At 44.2% G+C, this 20,497-nt stretch overlaps 1 protein-coding gene across 1 annotated transcript in view; it reads left to right on the forward strand.

Moving 5' to 3' along the window:
* Positions 1-17,113, forward strand: part of MGAT5B (alpha-1,6-mannosylglycoprotein 6-beta-N-acetylglucosaminyltransferase B) — a 184,368-nt gene extending 167,255 nt beyond the window's left edge. The window contains exons 18-19 of the mRNA XM_063960440.1: positions 1,159-1,421; positions 16,159-17,113. Of these exons, the coding sequence (XP_063816510.1) occupies positions 1,159-1,421; positions 16,159-16,357 (462 nt within the window). The 3' untranslated portion in view covers positions 16,358-17,113. The remainder of the gene's footprint in view (positions 1-1,158; positions 1,422-16,158) is intronic.
* The last annotated feature ends 3,384 nt before the right edge of the window (positions 17,114-20,497 follow it).

Raw genomic sequence — 20,497 nt, forward strand, 5'->3', positions numbered from 1 at the left:
AGTCATTAACCCAACACTTTGGATGTCATTGAAATGTTGCAACAGTTCTAAAATATTTAGATTTAGCGCCAGCTTTATACATTTACATAATCATTTGTCCTGCTTGGGTTTGGTCCTATATACAGACCGCTCCATGCTATGTCACTAAATTATAAATACAATGAAAATCAGACTGTTGGATGTTTCTTTCTGGTAACAACATTGCCGTATTTCCTGCAAATGTTCAGTATACTCTGTATAATGGCTGCCTGTGCATAATGGCCCTCATTCCGAGTTGTTCGCTCGCAAGGCGATTTTAGCAGTATTGCACACGCTAAGCCGCCGCCTACTGGGAGTGAATCTTAGCTTCTTAAAATTGCGAACAAAAGATTCGCAATATTGCGATTACACATCTCGTAGCAGTTTCAGAGTAGCTTCAGACTTACTCGGCATCTGCGATCAGTTCAGTGCTTATCGTTCCTGGTTTGACGTCACAAACACACCCAGCGTTCGCCCAGACACTCCTCCGTTTCTCCAGCCACTCCCGCGTTTTTTCCGGAAACGGTAGCGTTTTTTCCCACACGCCCATAAAACGGCCTGTTTCCGCCCAGTAACACCCATTTCCTGTCAATCACACTACGATCGCCTGAGCGAAGAAAAAGCCGTGAGTAAAAATCCAAACTTCATAGCAAATTTACTTGGCGCAGTCGCAGTGCGGACATTGCGCATGCGCACTAAGCGGAAAAACGCTGCAATGCGAAGAAATTTTCCGAGCGAACGACTCGGAATGACCTCCAATGTTCCTTACGTTCCCTTTCTGTCTTTCTTCTTCATTCCTTACCCATTCCTTTTTCTACTCCATTTAATCCATTCTGTTTTATGAACATTTTTATCATGATTTCTAAATTCATCAAAATCTCCTGGTTGCTTCCTTAATCTTCCTCTTGTCTCTTTCCTTATATTGTCTTCTTCCTCTGTTTCATTGTCTCTGTTTCGTCCTCACAACAAACAATTCCGCCAATATGTATCTACTTTCTCTGCATTCATTGCCTACATATCTATGCTTTATCATTCTACCTATTGTTCTCTTTTGTTCCTTCTCTGGTCACAATGTGATTGTTTTCTCTTTTCTTTTGGTGTCTTTTGTATTTCTCCTGTGTAACATCCAACATATTACAGGAGTTTTGCTCCCATCCTTTGCCAGTGCCCATTCCTGTTAACACATCCCAGGCTCCTTTGCCCTCTTGTTTGGTTCTCATTAATCACACACACCTGGTTTGGCCATCCAGTGAACCTCCTCCCTCCATCTGGCCCCCAGTCACGTCAATGCAGGTCTGGCTGTCTGCAGAAGGGGAATCATGCACAAATGCTTGCTGGGAGCGCGACTTGGTGTGTGAGCCCGCATTCTTCAGTGTAATCAACCGTCAGCGTGTTCTGGAGCAGTGAGTATATGAAAGGCCAATAATCTCTCACACTAACACAGGGTTGAAAGTTTGAATACAGCAGAGACATTTTGGCACCCGCTGTAGCTAGAGCTTTAGGTGTCTAAGATCAAACATGGTAATCTGATTGGTCAGTGTGACAATAAATGTGGCCTGGCATAACAACTATAGCATCGTTACCTGCCATGAGGGTTAGTGAGTGTACATACACCATTCCTTAGAAAATTTGTTGAACATCCTAACCACACTGTGAACATAATTTCTGAGGCTGACATTTTTGGGAAAAAGCAGATATGACTTTGTAAGTGCTACCTCATGCTAGTGTTTTATAGCAAATAGTTGTAGGACTATAAATTTATACGCCTTTTGTTATGGAAGAACATTATGAACATAAATTTTAGAAAAATCAATATTTCCACTATTATAAACTTGCACTGAAATAAAGGTGAATAACATGAAAGGAAGAAAAAGCATCAGGTTTTATAATGTGACATTGGTAAGAACACAGTATTGTTTCCCTGTATATATAGTAATTGTAAGATTTATGGAAGTGTATAATTTCAGCAGTGCCGTAACTAGGTATTTTAGCGCTGTGTGCAAGAAACGGCACTGGCGCCCCCCTCCCCTACGCAAGACAGGAGCAGTGCGCGCCGCAGGCGCGCGCAAAATATATAGGGGCATGGCTTCATGGGGAAGGTGCGTGGCCACAAAATAATGCCAATTCATACTACGGTGCATAGTAGTCTCTATTATTCAAATTACGCTGCACAGTAGCGCCACTACACCAGGTAGAGCCCTTTTTACACATTACGGCAGACGGCGTGCCTTTTTACACATTACGGCAGACAGCGTCCCCCTTTTTACACATTACGGCACAGTCCCCCTTATTACACATTACGGCAGACGGCATCCCCTTTTTTACACATTACGGCAGACAACGTCCCCCTTATTACACATTACGGCAGACAGCGTCCCCCTTATTACACATTACGGCAGACAGCGTCCCCCTTTTTACACATTACGGCAGCCAGCGCCCCCCTTATTACACATAACGGCAGACAGCGTCCCCTTATTACACATTACGGCAGACGGCATCCCCTTTTTTTTACACATTACGGCAGACAACGTCCCCCTTATTACACATTACGCAACCGACGGCATCCCCTTTTAACACATTACGGCAGACAACGTCCCCCTTATTACACATTACGGCAGACAGCGTCCCCCTTATTACACGTTACGGCAGACAGCGTCCCCCTTATTACACATTACGGCAGACAGCGTCCCCTTTTTGTACACATTATGGCAGACAGCATCCCCCTTTTTACACATTACGGCAGCCAGTCCCCCTTTTTACACATTGCGGCAGCCAGTCCCCCTTTTTACACATTGCGGCAGACAGACACCAGAGAGAGAAAGAAAGATAGAGACAGAAAGAGAGAGAGAGAGAGAGAGAAAGAGAGAGAGACAGAAGGAGAAAGAGAGATGATAAGCTGAAGGCTGTATAAGCCTGAGGCCATATAAGCGATCAACTTTTTGTGATTGGTTGTTAAATGACTAAGCAGTTGCTAGGCAGATCAGTTTTCCCGGTTGGTTTTTTCCTATTGGATTAGAGGGTTGTGCATCAAGATGAAGAGGAGGGTCTTAGGTTAGTATATAGGGGGTGGCCATTTTGCTAGACTTCCTCTTGCCATTCAGTTTATACTTACCATCTCTCAGGCTCCTCGTGCTGGCAGAGATCCTGGGCAGCCGCAGGGGAGAAGGAGGGAGGGGGACTTGAGCTGCAGCAGTGCTATGTCATTGGTAGCGGCGCCGCTGCAGCACTCCTCTCTCCTTCCGTATTGGCTGGCCGCTGCTGAGAATGCTGGGATGAGGGAACCACAACTCAGCATTCACAGCAGCACCGGGCAGCCATGACAGAAGAAGAGGGGAGTGCTGCAGCGGCGCTGCTATCAATGACATAGCGCTGCTGTGGCTCAAGTCCCCCTCCCTCCTCCCCCTTCTCTGCCTCCGGCGCTGCTCTCCCTCCAGCGCGGCGCACGGCACCCAGCAGAGGCGGCATGTAATGAGTCAATTTGACTCATTACATGCCGCTCGTCGTGCGCCCTCAGTGTAACTGCGCTGTGTGCCAGGCACACCTGGCACATATGTAGTTACAGCGCTGAATTTCAGTGCCATGTTGAATGCAAATAACAAACCAGTCAATTCCTTACCAAACAGTCAGGGAATTGCACAGAACATACAATATATAATGGGAGTCATTCTTACAGCAGTGAAATGAAAAAAATGTAGACTTGTCTGTGTGCTAGACTGTGGCAGAGTGGCTCAAGTACACTCTTGTGTGTATGCCTGCAGTATCTGAAGCATTAATTCACCTGGTGATCACTTCCAGTCTGGCTTGTACGGCATACTGAACATACACATCTGCTGTCTATGTGTCATAGCCCAATTCCCCAATCAGTAAATCACAATTACAGAAGAACTGATGTTTTCTTCATAATGGAAGCTTGACGGTTAATGTTAAACAGTCTGTCATAGCAAAAACGGAAAAAAAAATTATAACAGTGCAATTCTTTGATGAATATTGCTTATTATATCTGATCTGAAAAATGTTAAACAGTTTTACAGCTAAAAACCCAGCTTGTTGCTAAACTTGTGGAGTTTGTATATGTACAGTGCACATTAATATTACGGGCTAAATGTAATAGCCTGCGAAAAGCAGGAAGTGAAAAACCAACCTGGTTATCCGTCCAGACTCGCACAAAATCCTGCACTTACTGCTTCTCACAGGCTATTACATTTAGTCCTACATCTTTGATTGTGGCTTGTGTATGCATATATGTATATACAGTGAGAAAATGATCAAGCCACACATACACAGCCTTACTCTACTGGGCCTATGTTAGAAATTAATGTGCTGTTCCATCCTGTTCCACATGTACCCACCCATACGTGTATGCCATTGTTCTGGGCATGCGAAGTGGGAAATAAAGATATGCTGCGCTAACTGCTAGAACTCACTGCATCAGCTCATCTGTGTTGTGCTGAAAAACCTAATTATTACTAAGTGGCTTCAGTTTCTTCTGTTTTTGGCTTCATTCGTTAGATATTTAAGAAAGTGACTTGAGCCGGGCATGTTAAAAGTTCAGATATTGACTTTGGGCTATTTTATACTAATGTCTTTAGAAGTGAGTGACCTATTCTACTGGCTGTTATAACTATTACTGCTGGCCACAACTTTTTGGTGTACAGAAGGTTATTGTACATCTTGGTAATTGATGCTAAGACCTCTTTCTTTTTTACTTTGCTTTAGGTTTTTTGTTTTTTTTTCTAACAAGTCTTGGTACATTTCTAACCTCCAGGTATGATATAATGAAATTTGTTCAGGAACCATAGAACTTCAGGTCTAAGCAGACAGTTCCGTTTCATCTTTATAAAACCATAAGTGAGTTGTAAGCACTTTCACACAGAATGCCTTCAAGCAACTGGGAAGCTGTAGTCACACAACTCTTTCTCCTCATTATCAAACCAGATTATTGAAAGTAGGAGGGCTCCAAATTCTGTCCATTCTAATCTAGAACCTTATCTTCATTTTCAGCAAGATACAGACTTTTCACCTAACACAGCCATCACCACATTAATGATTTTTGTCAGATGAGGATTAGAATCCAAATGCAGAGACAATAAGGAAACAATGGAAGACAGTGTAGAGACAAAATGTTGATAGAGGGACTTCTGATAAACCAGAGACATATCAGGAGAAAACTACTGACACAAGATTAAGGTGACAGTAACAAAACTGGTAGGTGCAGTTTCTCCGTCTGAATATGGGCTCCTATGTGAGCAGTTTAGCATCTCTGTACACAACCACCTGCAGTGACACTCTCGTAATAGGCCCATGAGGCTATCTTTGTGCGTCCGCTAAGCCACCTCCCTGTCACCACACCCGGAATACAAAATACATTTACAATGCATTTCTGAGACTGTGTGTCTCTTCTGCTCCTCAATCACAACTTCCGTCTGTGCTCACGCTATCTGGATAAAAGTGCAGTCCAACATCAGGTCCTTAATGTCTATATATAGCTGTTACTATTGCATATTTGTTTTACCTGATGTGTAAATAGGGGATTTAGTTATACCGATGCCTGCATCCCGCTCCCTCAAAATCCAGACAATCGGCATGCCGACTAATAGGGACTATTCCACGACACCCATAGAGTGGGAATTCCGAGCCTGCAAGGGGCTTCTTGCACTCGCACCCCCCCCCCCCTTCCACCCCCCGCCAGCATTCTGAACCCCGGGATCCCGGCGTCCGTATGGTGACCAACGGGATCCCAAACGCCGGTCAACCATACCCAGCCCATATATACACCCAGAGTTAGTGTGAATCATGATAATGGTTTCTTGGGGTGACAAAAGGCAGAATGTTCAAATGTTCACCATAAATGGCCTTGTTCCAATGTGTTTGGTATTGCACAGCCACAGAGAAGAGGCTGTGCAATACTGTACATCAAATATTCAAATGCTGCAGGAGGCAGCTGTAGGAAATAGATGCCTCCTCCAGCATATGCGGTCCGAGTGGCTGGTCCAGGATGTCTGTGTCTGATGAGGCAGACCCTGGGCTCATCACACCTACAAAACAGGACAACATGACCCCATTTTGTAGAATGGTACTGGTCACCACCCCCAAATGCTGCAGTATGTCAGTAATGTTGCAAGTACGATGGTATTGCAAGCGATCACACAGGACTCATTCTGCATACGCACAGAACGTGTCCTGCACTATTTCCCAATCATTGGATTTGTACGTAAACCATCGGGTTTGCATACAAATCTGAATCAGGTCATACTTGCCAACTCACTATTTTCTGCCAGTCCCCTGCAGCCCTGGTGGCCAAATCTCCCGCATTCCGCCCAGGGCCGGCCTGAACCTAATTTTTTTTGTATGCAAATATATGTGCTGGCGCCCCTTTGTGGAAAATATAGGGATGTGGTTTCATGGGGAAGGGGCGTGGCAACAGAATAGTATCAATTCACATTATATAGCACAGTAGTGTCTGTTAGACACATTACACCACACAGTGGAGGCCCTTATACATGTTACACCACAGTAGAGCCATTTATACACATTACGCCATAGAAGATCTCCTTATACATGCTAGACCACAGTAGAGCCGATTATACACGTTACGCCACAGTAGAGCCGCTTATACATGTTACGCCACAGTAGAGCCACTTATACATGTTACTCCACAGTAGAGCCGCTTATACATGTTATGCTACTGAAGAGCCCGTTATACACATTACACCACAGTAGAGCCGCTTATGCATGTTACCCCATAGAAAAGCCTCTTATGCATGCTACACAACAGTAGAGCTGCTTATACATGTTACTCCATAGAAGAATCCCTTATACACGCTATGCCACAGTAGAGCCGGTTATACACGTTACACCACAGTAGAGCCTCTTATACATGTTACACCACAGAAGAGTCCCTTAAACACGCTACACCACAGTAGAGCTGCTTATACAAGTTACACCATAGAAAGCCCCTTACACACATTATGCCACAGTAGTGCCACTTATACATGGTACCCCACAGAAAAGCCCCTTATACAGTACACACTACACCAAAGTAGATCTGCTTATACATGTCACGCCATAGAAGAGCCCCTTATACATGCTACCCAACAGTAGAGCCATTTATACACGTTACGCCACAGTAGAGCCTCTTATACATTTTACGCCACAGAAGAGCCCCTTATACATGCTACACCACAGTAGAGCCACTTATACACGTTACACCATAGAAGACCCCCTTTTACACGTTACACCACAGTAGAGCCGCTTATACATGTTACACCACAGAAGAGCCCCTTATACACACTACGCAACAGTGGAGCTGCCTATACACGCTGCACCACAGTAGAGCCGCTTATACATGTTACGCCATAGAAGAGCCCCTTACACACGATACACCACAGCAGAGCCGCTTATACATGTTACACCACAGAAAAGCCCCTTATACACGCTACACCACAGTAGAGCCGCTTATACACATTATGCTACAGGAGACCCCCTTATACACGTTACGCCACAGTAGAGCCGCTTATACACAATACGCCACAGAAGACCCCCTTATACAAACTACACCACAGTACAGCCGCTTATACACACTACACCACAGTAGAGCCGCTTATACATGTTACACCATAAAAGAGCCCCTGATACACACTATGCCACAGTAGAGCCTCTTATACACGCTATGCCACAGTAGAGCCTCTTATACATGTTATGCCACAGTAGAGCTTCTTTTAAACATAATTCCATGGTAAAGCCCCTTATACACATAACATATTGCCCACCCCAAGAACCACCACTGACTGGAATGTAATAAGAATGCTTAACAGCTGTTTTATACATATTATTCAGACATAGATTGTATAGCACCCACACATAGATTGTATAGGAGGAACACAGACATGGTGTTCCTGTGCAGCTGTATATGTCCAGTGATACTGCCATATATGTCCAGTAATACTGCCGTATAAATCCAGTGATACTGCCGTATATGTCCAGTGATACTGCTGTATATGTCCAGTGGTACTGCTATATAAATCCAGTGGTACTGGCGTATAAATCCACATATTGTACAGGTCCCAGGGGAACACTGACACACACTGACCAGGAGCACACTGACACACAAATAGTTTGTCTATTAGTACAATGACACACTCATTGTATAGGGACCAGATGCATACTAACGTACACAGATTGTACAGGTCTCAGGGGAACACTGACACATACACACACAGACCAGGAAAACACAGACACACAAACAGATTGTATATGAACACAATGACACATACACATTGAACAGGGACCAGGGGCACACTGACAAACGCGCGCACACGCCCACACACATCGTACAAGGACCAGGGGTACACTGACACACAGATTGTTCAGGGGGAGCTGGCTGCCATGCACATACCTTCTTGTCTGTCATAGCTCCAGCTCCCCCTCGTTACCAGACGCTGCACTGTCTCCCTCCCGCTGTTCCCTGACATCAGGGGAGGCCTGAATGCCCAGTTCCAGGTCTCCTCTGTACAACGGCACAGCTGGTCGATTGTCAAAGGAGCCTGTTAGTGTCCAGAGCAGCCGGTAGGGAGCAGTGTGAGTGACCCTGACTAACTGTCACGGAATGCAGCAGTGTCCTCATCAATCCGGTGCAACTCGCAGCTGCTTAGTCGGCATATGCGTCGTATTGGGCCTGATCCCACCCACTTCTTCGTGAAGAAGGGAGGATGAGTTTATACGTGTGATTCATGGTTCTGTAAGATTGGATGGGGCCAAATGATGCAAATTCTTGTTATATAGCCGCCTCTTCCCCATGGACCCACGAATTGCAGCATTTTGCTGCTACAGGGGTGGGGATAAGCACTGAGACAGCCTGGCCCTGCACCTTGAAGTGTCCAGTGGGTCTCATCTCCTAGCTTTTCTTGGAGAGGAGACCATAAATTTATGTGACTACAGTATGAATCAGGACCAGTGATAGAAAGATTTTGAGGGGGGAATTAAATTAACTGCAGTAATTTACCGCAGATAATTGTTTCCCCCGGGGGCTTTCCAATTAGGGCTGAAGGCAGCACTTTTCGGGGGAGGGGGTATTTTTCCGGACCCACTGGGATCCCGAAACAAAATCCCTGATAAGTGCTGTGTTTTCGTGGCCACGATCACGAAGACACATAGGGGGTCATTCCGAGTTGATCGCTAGCTGCCGTTGTTCGCAGCGCAGCGATCAGTGAAAAAAACGGCTAATCTGTGCATGCGTATGCATCACAATGCGCACGCGCGACGCACGGGTACAAAGAGCATCGTGGTTTTGCACAGGTTCTAGCAAAGCTTTCAGTCGCACTGTCGAACGCAGGAAGATTGACATGAAGTGGGCATTTCTGGGTGTCACCCGCTGTTTGAGTGCTTAGAAAAACGCGGGCGTGGCTGGGTGAACACTGGGCGGATGTGTGACATCAAAAGCCATCCCTCCGTCGTTAGAATCAACGCACACGAAGAGTCACTACAGGGCTGGTCTTGTTTTGCACAAAATTATTTTGCAGGTGCTCTGCTGCACAAGCGTTCGCACTCCTGCAAAGCTAAAATATACTCCCCGGTGGGCGGCGACAATGCATTTGCACGGCTGCTAAAAGTAGCTAGCGAGCGATCAACTCTGAATGACCCCCATAGGACCAGGAATTTATCCTGGATACTATGAGGTAAATTTACTAAGATGGGAGTTCTATTTAAGATGGGATGTTGCCCCTAGCAACCAATCAGATTCCAGGAATTATCATCTAGAAGGTGCTAGATAAATGAGAAGTACAATCTGATTGGTTGCTAGGGGCAACATCCCATCTTAAATAGAACTCCCACCTTAGTAAATTTACCCCTACGTGTTTTTGCCTGAAAATGGGATTTTTTTCAGGTGAAAAAATGGTCTTGAATGGAATCGTTTTTTGACCAAATATTTTTCGCCCACTGTTGACTTCTCCATTGAGAGTCTAAAGGTGCATACACAGTTACACTTAGCAATAAAGTAAACAGTATCGCTCATTTTCCCCCTCCTGAGTGATATCATGTACTGTATCACCCAGTGTGTATGCAGCTGATGACGGCTGATGGGCACTCCGCGTGTCATTACTGACCCGCTTTGTCGGCAGTACATGCAGCTCAATTTGGACTCATCGTCCAGTGCTGCATGTACAGCCCGGCTGCTGCTATATATCACTAGTGATATTGCACAGTGTGTATGCCCGCCGGGCCGGGAGGGGACACACTAGGCGATGTCGCTCACGGAGCTCATCACCTAGTGTGTACCCACCTTAAAAGCTTTGTATAAAAAGTTTATTTTTATATTATAAGCAAACAGAACACAAATGAGCAACATAACTTAAATACAGCTTCTCTTCAGCAAGCTAAGGATAAATAGAAATACAGTATTCTCTTCAGCAACACAAAAAATAATGGCCCTCATTCCGAGTTGATCGGTCGCAAGGCGAATTTAGCAGAGTTACACACGCTAAGCCGCCGCCTACTGGGAGTGAATCTTAGCTTCTTAAAATTGCGACCGATGTATTCGCAATAATGCGATTACTAACTACTTAGCAGTTTCAGAGTAGCTCCAGACTTACTCTGCCTGTGCGATCATTTCAGTGCTTGTCGTTCCTGGTTGACGTCACAAACACACCCAGCGTTCGCCCAGGCACTCCCACCGTTTCCCCGGCCACTCCTGCGTTTTTTCCGGAAACGGTAGCGTTTTCAGCCACACGCCCCTGAAACGCCGTGTTTCCGCCCAGTAACACCCATTTCCTGTCAATCACATTACGATCGCCGGAGCGAAGAAAAAGCCGTGAGTAAAAATACTTTCTTCATAGTAAAGTTACTTGGCGCAGTCGCAGTGCGAACATTGCGCATGCGTACTAAGCGGATTTTCACTGCGATGCGATGAAAAATACCGAGCGAACAACTCGGAATGAGGGCCCATGTTTTAATATAATTTACTACACAACATAGGGGGTAATTCAGACTTAATCGTAGATGTGCTAAATTTAGCACATCTACGATCACTTTCACAGACATGCGGTGGGATGCCAAGCACAAGGCTAGTCCACCCCGCATGTCTGCCTCTGCCCCCTCCCCCCCCCCCTCCCCGCACAGGTACAAAAGTATTACACGGCGGCGATGCTTTTGTACTGAAGAGTAGCTCCATACCAGCGAGGCTGCTACGCGCTGGCAGGGAGCTACCTGTTGCTCTCCGTGTCGCAGCAGCGGCATGTGATGTCACGCAACCACCGCGGCCCGCCCCCGCATGGTCCGGGCACGTCTGTGTTGCCCAGACCACGCCACCCAAAATGGTGGCACAACGCCGCCGGCCCGCCCCCTCCCGCCCAGCGAACGCCTCTGCCTGTCAATGAGGCAGAGGCAATCGCTGGGCTGAGATGCCGATCGCATCTCTGGCATGCACCAGCGCACTGCGGCACATGCGCAGTTTAGACCTGATCGCACGCTGTGCAAAAATGCACAGCAGCGATTAGGTCGGAATTAGCCCCATAGTTCACTGCTATACTGTATTTACACCAGGCTTCCTGGGAGTCAGGCAACTCATACCTCCAACATGGGGGGTCATTCCGACCCGAACGCACGCTGCGCTTCGTTGCAGCCGTGCAATCGGGTCGGAACTGTGCATGCGCTGTGGCCGCATTGCGCAGGTGCGTCATTGCCCGGTGATGGCCGTCACTGGGCAGTGACGCCGCTATTGAAGAAAGCGGTCGCAGCGGCGACCGCAAGAAGATTGACAGGAGGCAGGCATTCCGGGGCGTCAACTCACCGTTTTCTGGGCGTGAAGATCCGAACACAGGCATGTTGAGGCGTTTGGAGGGCGGATGTCTGACATCAATTACAGGACCTGCAACGCTGGATTCATCGCACAGGGTAAGTAAGTCTTACCCTGGTCTTGTTTTACACAAAACTTTTCGATCGCAGCCTTGCTATGCAAAAATACACTCCCCCATAGGCGGCGTCTAGTTGATAGCACGGGCAGCAAAAAGTTGCTACGTGCGATCAACTCGGAATGAGGACCAATGTCTAGTTGGTACCTCTGTAATTTGAGCATCATCCTTTGAATACGTGCAGATGCATTGTCCAGGGGCTTTCTTATGATGGTGATGAGCTCCAGCCAACTCGCAAAATCCACTGAAAGGCTTGAGAGAAATGCAAATACACACTGGTGTCTGCATGAAAATGGAAATATAGCCCACTTCATATCCACTTACTGAAGCTTGCTTTCATAAACACGTAAACTGGCATTTTGACTTTTCACATTTGTATTATAAATATTTTGCTGTCCAACTGATTTGTATGTTTTGGACCCACATTCCATCCTCCATAATTGTTGTTTCCACCTTTTTTTTTTTTTTTTTTTGGTGGGGGGGAATAACTTTTGATAAGAAGATTTACAGTATAAGAAAGAAAGCAAAATACAATTATAGTAAAAAGCCACTGGTGCAAGAATCTTTTAATCACACAAACCTGAGGAGCAGAATGCACTCTGCTGAAGAGACATTTATGAAACTATTCCAAAGGGAAAGGGTAGTGTGTTGCTCATAGCAATCCATCAGGTTTTGTCAGATAAGTGCACTTAATGAAATGAAAGCAAACATCTAAATGCTGGTTGCTATAGTTAATACACAATTTCTTTCTTCTGCATTGTTCCAATCTATTATAGATAAATTGGTTGCTTCCAGACTTCAGGATGAAATACTTAGTTAAAAAGGAAGATATGCAGATTCTAAAAGATGAGCAGAGACAGTTTTTATTACTGTATCTAAGTCTATATCAAATGAAACAACTAGTACCCCTTTTCCACTAGCTCTTAGAAACACGGGTAAATGGGCGGGAGCGCGCATTTACCCGTGTTTTTCCCTAGTGGAAAAGAGTCCCCCGGCAAATTCCTGGATCAAGTGATCCGGGAATCCTACCCTGGTAGCTAGCCGGGTTGAACACTTGTTCAACCCGGCTAGCTGTCTAGTGTGAACGGAAGCCGCGTCGAGGCGACACGGCTCCCGTTCACGATGTATGGGAGGGCGGCGCTGGGAGATCATGTGATCTCCCAGCGCCGCCCCTGCCGCATCACTAGCCGCGTCACCAACCCGGCAATTGCCGGGTTGGTGAGCGCTGTCTTTAGGGGGCTGTAGCACGGGTCGCCAGTAGTGGAAAAGGGGTATTAGTAAAAAGAGAAATATTATGATGCAATTTAAAATGTGTTCATACGGCGGTATTCAAATGATATATCACACTTAATTTCATTTCTAAAGTGATCCCCGTTATCGCGCATATCGCACCCATAGTAATCAGATTTAACTGCATAATGAGTTGGGTGCCCTCGCTACTGCGGGGGTAGCGAGCTGAAATGATTATACCACACCCATCAGCAGAAACAGAACGGGTGTGGAAGGGGGTGAAAAGAATTGAATACCGCCCAAAATGTATTTGTTTAATCAGATCAGCTGTTGACCAATTTGACACGGAAAAAGTAACTAAATGGCAGGTTTGGTGGCAATTTGGGAAGATAAATTACGATGTTTACTATTATCAGTTTTGATGATGTCTTGCAACCCACTGTCCATTGGTTCTAAACCTTCATCCCGCCACAAAAACAATGAGCTTATACATACAGGTGATACATAGATCCCTAGGATCAGTGCAGGCTCCTATATCTCTCTCTTCCTCTCTCCTGCAAATTGATAACCAGCACTAGGCTTTAAAAAAAAGGGGGAAAAATCAGGGGAATATAGAGTATTGGGTTCCTTCTACATTTCAATTAAGGAGCACTATTCTTCAGGCATGGTGGTGTCACTATAGCAGTGGGGCAAACAGCGTGTGGTCCAGTTGCCTTAGTGCCAATCAGCCCTTGACCAGTCAGCTTGGGGCTGGAATCCTTAGGGGATTGGTTCCTGCAGATAAAATGTTCCCCTTCTTAGTAAGAACCATCCCCTTGCTAATGGCACTAGGGCTTTTCATCACAGTCCTGGAACAATGGCTGTTTGGTTAATTTTCTATTACCAGCTTAAAGGCCTAGTGCTAGATACCAGTTTATGGGAGGAACTCATGTGATTTATTTTATATTTCCATTTAAAAATAACTATAGATGCCAGGGGGTAAATTTAATAGAGTTGCCAGAGGACAAGAACTTGTTTTTTGCCTGTAAATGATAGCCACTTTAAAAATACGGCCATTCTCCCCCGAAGTACCACACCTCAAGCAACTGGGACCATATTACATTTACCCCCAGGTCTCTGCAGCTCTTTACCTAAAATACCTCTCCGAGGCAACTCATTGTTTTGGTTGTTTTGAACCCGCTGTTAAGTAAATCTGGTAATTTGTATCCATTTAATGTGTGAAAATTGGGACTATGATTCTGTTTTACGCGGTTTCATCTTAGCAAATCAGCAGGATGTATATCTGCTGGGAAAATGCAGCAATCACGTTGAAATTTCTAAACCGATGTTTGTTATGTTTACCCGAAACATCAGGACATATGGATTTTTGGGAAAGACTGGTGAAGCTTCTACCCTAGCGTGAGAGGGAGTTTATTTGAAAACCTGCCTATATGTAGAATAGTGAGGGCATAGATCAGCATACTTCTGTAGTCTGAACAGTATGGTACAGAAGGATAGGCCCAACTTTACACAGCCCAAATACAGCCGTTAATGCATCTGTGGCTGTGACAGTCAGAATAGAGATGGATGTTTGTATCCAGGGTGATTGTTACATCTATCTTCCACAGAACGTAAAAGATTTCTTTTTTAGACACATTGAAACAAAGGTTTTACAATCTTTATTTGCATTTTCAAGGTAAAAAGGAATTCATGTTAATTGAAGTTCTAATATTTCAGGATGTCTTGACATTTAACGGCACATAACATTAGGCTTTAGGAAACAATCTCTCTTTGCTAACTCCTCATCCATAGGGAACATCCCCTTTAAGACCTCTATTTCCAGATGGTTGAAGCAGGTAATCATCAGGACCTGCAGTGCCTTAGGGAAGGTTTCTTCAGTCAATGTGTAAGCACATTAACCAGATCAGATCCTTGGCAGAGTCTTGAGCGAGAAAAAGATAGATGCCACTTTAAAAGAGTCAATACTATTTTATTGTTTTTAAGCAAAATAGCATAAGATTCATATATCTTCTCAGGAGCGTTGTCTGTAGGGCCATGTTTTAGCGCTATCCATTTTAGCCATTTTGTTAAGTGCAGCAAACAGACATCCCAACCTATGGCATTATAGAGCAATTTTGTGTGGTCTGCCGTTACTACTATGAGCTCACAACGATATAACATCACAGTGGGGATACACTGGGTTTGCACCCCAGGCATTGTACGATATGTTGATTAATATGGACTAGTGTAATCTATGCAGGCTCTGCATGTAATTTTGGAATATTGTAACAGTGGCACCTCAAAGAAGTAAGTCAGAGGTCCTATATAAGGTATACAGAAAGGTTCCTCTGTGTGTAGTTAGTGGCTTATACAAGATAGTTACAGAAAGCTATAGACCATAGCACTGGGACAAGGAAAAGATGACAGCCTATAAGTATACCTGATTTAATGGTCATTATGTAGTGGTGCTTTAAGACCCATGTTTTCTGTTTGATGAGGATATTAACAGAATGCAAAGCGATAAATCTGCCCTAGAAGTGGCAGTGAAGTGCAGAGCTACAGTTACAGTACACATACGGCAGTATTCAATTGAAGTCGGAACTGTCGTCTAGTCGGGAAGACGGCAGTTTCCGACTTTATTAGGTAGAATCATGATTCGACCTATTCAATGGGGATGCCGTTTTTCCAACAAGACGGCAATTCCGACTTGTCGGAAAACACGTGGATCGGTGGATTAGCCGCGGATCCACATGTTTTGTTGGATTTGCGGCCAAATCCGACAGGTTTTAGTCCCGTTTTCGACAATGTCAATCTTACTTTTAAAAAAGTCGTATTGACATTGTCGGAAACGTCCAAAACCTGTCAGATTTGGTCTCAAATTGAATACTGAACTGTCGAATCCTTTCCATCTGAAAGGATCCGACATCAATTGAATACCGCCCATAGTGTTATTGCTGCAACTCCAACACACTGTGCTGTTAGAGTGTGAGTCCTTACCTTACCTGTGTGTTTCTATGTTATACAGGCTTGGAGCCCAATGTGACAGCACAGAATCTGTCATGAACCACTTGTACCCTGCTGTGTCACCCTCTGTCCGTGAGTGCTACCTCCAGAGGGAACCATTGCTCTTCAGCTGTTCAGGACAAAGCACAAAGTTCCGCCGGCTATGTCCATGTAGGGACTACCACCCAGGACAAGTGGCGTTGTGCAAAGACTGCTCATGAAACAGACCCATTGCTAAGCCTGCCATTTGTCATCATCAAACTTCCAGCGAGTTTTCGCAGAGACTGCCGCATGCAGAGGTCCCACACCTACTGTATTTTTTATAACTCAATTTAAAGGCTCGGATCTTTGCTCTGGGGTTTATGCTGCAGCATAAAGCAATATAGTGTAAAATATACACTCATACAGCAACCTGTGTAACAGTTCCTAGAGCCACGTAATGATATCCTGCCCTCTTATGATTTCTGATCCTTCTATTGCACAAGGTACAACAATATTTCTATGAATAAAGCACAATGAAGATATCAGAGGACACATTGGTGGGATTTTGATTGTTACTGCAGAGCTGTCAGTGGAGGATAAACCAAAATAAAGGGCACGTTCTAACCGCAATATTTTGAAGATATTGGTAACACTGCCATCCAGCATGCATAGACTCAGTGACAGATAGGAGTGATAGAACATCATTCCTAAACATGATAAATGTGACTATTTTTTTTTTTAAAGCCCGACAAGAAAACAGAAGTATTTCTAACTGTTAGTTCATTGAAACAAGTTGGACCAAATGTGAAGTGTATGAATACCTATTTGCCAGCCATGTAGCAGTGATTTTGTTTTGAAATTAAAATATATGCACCTATCCTGAACAACTAGCATTTCAGATTCAGCTGGAGTGTTTTCAAAGACGCAGTGTGAGCAATAGACATTTTGTTTTCTTTTAAATATTTATGTTCAATAAAGGTTTAACTGGAAAGGAATCTGAATGCTAAGTCATTCAACATTACTTGTTTTATTTAAGTTTAGGGCTCACAAAGGGAGACCCAATGCTTCTAAAGCTGCGTACACACTTAGTTTACTTTGCATCGACACAACGGCCGATGCAGGTAAGCACTTACCTATCGTCCGCTCAATGTGTCGTTGTGACGTCACAGCTGGGTGGTCATTTGAATTTGCCCGCGCAGCTGGAACGTCGGTCTCTGCAGCGAGTGACTGCAGACCGCCTGTACACACAGCCAGATGCGCCAATATATCTTAAGGTATATCGCCCATGGGCTGTCCTCCAGCCGACACAATATGTCTGTGAATAACGTTGTTCACAGACATACTGAGTGTAAGGGTGTGTACACACGGTGAGATATTCTCTTTCGGTTTTGACTATATAGTCAAAATCGCAAGAAAAGTTAGTGCAGATCGCAAGGTGACTTTCACCTTGCGATCCCGATTCGATCCCAATGCGCGGTCCCGCCAGGTCGGCATCGCAAGAAAAGATAGACTGTGCAGGCAAGTCAATCCTTGCTAGATCGGTGTACTATCTAGTTCATCTCACATGTCAATGACATCTTACATATGCCAAAATCGCACATAAGCCAAAATCTCACATAAGCCAAAATCGTAAGCACACATAGTCCATATCTCAAGAAAAGTTAGTCAAAATCTGTGCTATCTGGGCTCCGGGGAGTTCAAGGGAAATCGCAAGTGAAAATCGGGCATAGCCAGGATCTCACCGTGTGCACACACCCTAAGCACCAGCTATCCGCTCACGATATATCCGTTGTTCGCTTGAATGGCCGATATATCTAGTGTGTACTCAGCATTTGAGCTTAATGGCCATTGTTTATATATAACATTTTGTCTTTTATCCACTGACTGAAAGAATGAAGAAGAAAGCTGACTGAAATGGAGAGGAGTGACAAGGGTTTCAAAGGACAAAATATGGAGTGTCTTACAAAGGTGGAAGAGGCTTGGTTGACTAAAGAGTAAGTTTTGTATGAGGAATTACTGTTATATACACTGTACCTGGAGGTGTGCAGGTACCACCCGCCTCACCACTGTCTCCAACAAGTCTACTGATTTTGATGTTCCCCAATTTATTTTATTGATACCTGTGTCCACTTATAGCTCCAATGTAATCAAGCTTCAGCCGTTTCATCTCTACTGCTTTAAGACCCAGCAGAGACAGCACTGCTGCTTAAAGTGTCTATTTGGTGTTGGGTAAAAACAATGCTTTAACTGTTCACAAAAGGTAAACATTACAGGATTTTCTGATAGGTGGTTTTGCACAGACAGTTGAGTTGCTATGTTGCTCATTAGAATGCAGCATTTTGTTGATATTTTGCCTAATAAAAGGTATAAGAAAAAAATCAGATCCCTACAATATGAAATGGACAAACAACAATGCAATTATTGAGACTATTTCTCTTTTCCCATAAGTCTGGTTGAACACTGCCATTGCAATAAATATCAGTGACATTGCATACATGGGAGGACACTGCTTGTCAAATGACACACTGTTACCTACCTCCATCCTTGCTGTGCTGTATGTGGCCATGGGTGTTCATAAATCAACTTAAAGTCTATGTACAGTTAATACCTCAGCTTAGGGCATGAGATCCTGTGATCTGATTGCTTAACCTAAATATAGGATCATTGAAGCTTAGTCTTAACCATACTTCCTAGATTTTTCCTCATGGAATAGGGATAGGCACAAGGCATGATCAGGAGAAGGGGATGTTGTCACACATCATGAAGGTGTGACTAAATCAACCACCTATCCCATTTACTTTCACTGAAGCACTGTTTCAATTCTGGATGCTCTGGCTCCTAATTGCTGATGTTCTGCCTTACAATGCAGTAGTAAACATGACACACCTCCCAAAATGTCAGTCCTGTCAGGATGAAATTGTTCTGAATGGAACACAACTATGTGTGTGATGAAACTGACCACATATCTGGTCATTTGTTAGTTGGACAGAACAACCAAGTCTTTATCTGTCCTCTCAGAAGTATTATCATTGAATCCCCTTTGATGGTATGTATTGTTTGGCCAGGGGAACTAGTAGCATCCTTTTGTCAGTGGCGAAGTGTTTGGTGTTAAGTCCTCAAGCTCAGGTTTTCTTTTAATTGTCAGTGCCCAATGAGTAATCTCTATATAGAATAGCAACATCCTAGCCCCTATTGAGAGCACTACCTTACTACTTGTGCGCCTGTTCTAATCAGTGGTACTTGTGCGCCTGTTCTAATCAGTGGGTATCTAATCTGCTTGCCACAATCTTTGGGGGGTGAAGTCAAACATTCGAGAGAGATAAAGTGAAAGTTTTATTTAGCAATGCTACAAACAATTTCTCGACTTTATCTCTCTCAAAGGTTTGATACATATTCTCTTTATCAACAGTCACTGTCAGGTTCTCTCCAGTAATTGATAGGCCTATACTGGGCCTATCAATATATTGCAATACCATACACACTGCTCAATCTGCTGTATGATGACACAATATATCGTTCATATAATAATACTGCGGCATCTGTGAAATTGTCCCATTGGACGTGGATTTGAGGGTACATACTAAACCAGTGTTTCCCAACCTCGGTCCTCGAGACATACTAACAATCCAGATTTTAGTGATATACATGCTTGTTCACAGATGGATAATTGAAACTAAATGAGGTACTAATTAAATCGCCTGAGCTCAAGTACGGCCATCCTTAACACCTAGATTGTTAGTGTACCTTGAACACCGTGGTTGGGAACCCCTGCACTATACAGTGGTCATTGCAATGCGTTGCGGATTGCAACGTCGTCTGATATATCGTATACTGTGTTACTTAGGTTAATTCAACCTATTTTACTTCTATTTTAGTAATATAGTTCTTCAAATGGACAGAAATTATATTTGCAACCCATAACTTATCAATTGCCTTGGCTTTACTAAGTCCTATAAATCTGTACTTATCTTTCTATATCGGTGATGCTATGTACTCTCACCGCAGGTGGCATAGCTTTTTACACCTGCTTGCTGGCTTTCTTTTCTGGCTGATCTTAGCATCTTCTTACATCTTATTCTTGTGGTTTTACTAGGGGAACATTTCTTTATATTCTGTCCACTCTCTTTATACTGACTGCATCATTCATTTTCTCAATAAACACATCAGTAACAATGAGATCATTTAGATAATAAATGAGTTGCAATCTGATGTGCTCACTGAGTCGTCATGTTCTACTGACCTCAAGAACTTCCCAAGAATCTAATCATCTCCAAAGTGCTCATCTGCTGTAACTTCTTGTAGGCAAATATCTGTCTGTCTAAGGGCATTTCCTAATGTCCTGATAAATATTTATTAGATTATCACTCATGTCCATGGTG

The sequence above is a fragment of the Pseudophryne corroboree genome, chromosome 3 (assembly GCF_028390025.1).
Source record: "Pseudophryne corroboree isolate aPseCor3 chromosome 3, aPseCor3.hap2, whole genome shotgun sequence".
In the NCBI taxonomy this organism is placed as follows: Eukaryota; Metazoa; Chordata; class Amphibia; order Anura; family Myobatrachidae; genus Pseudophryne; species Pseudophryne corroboree.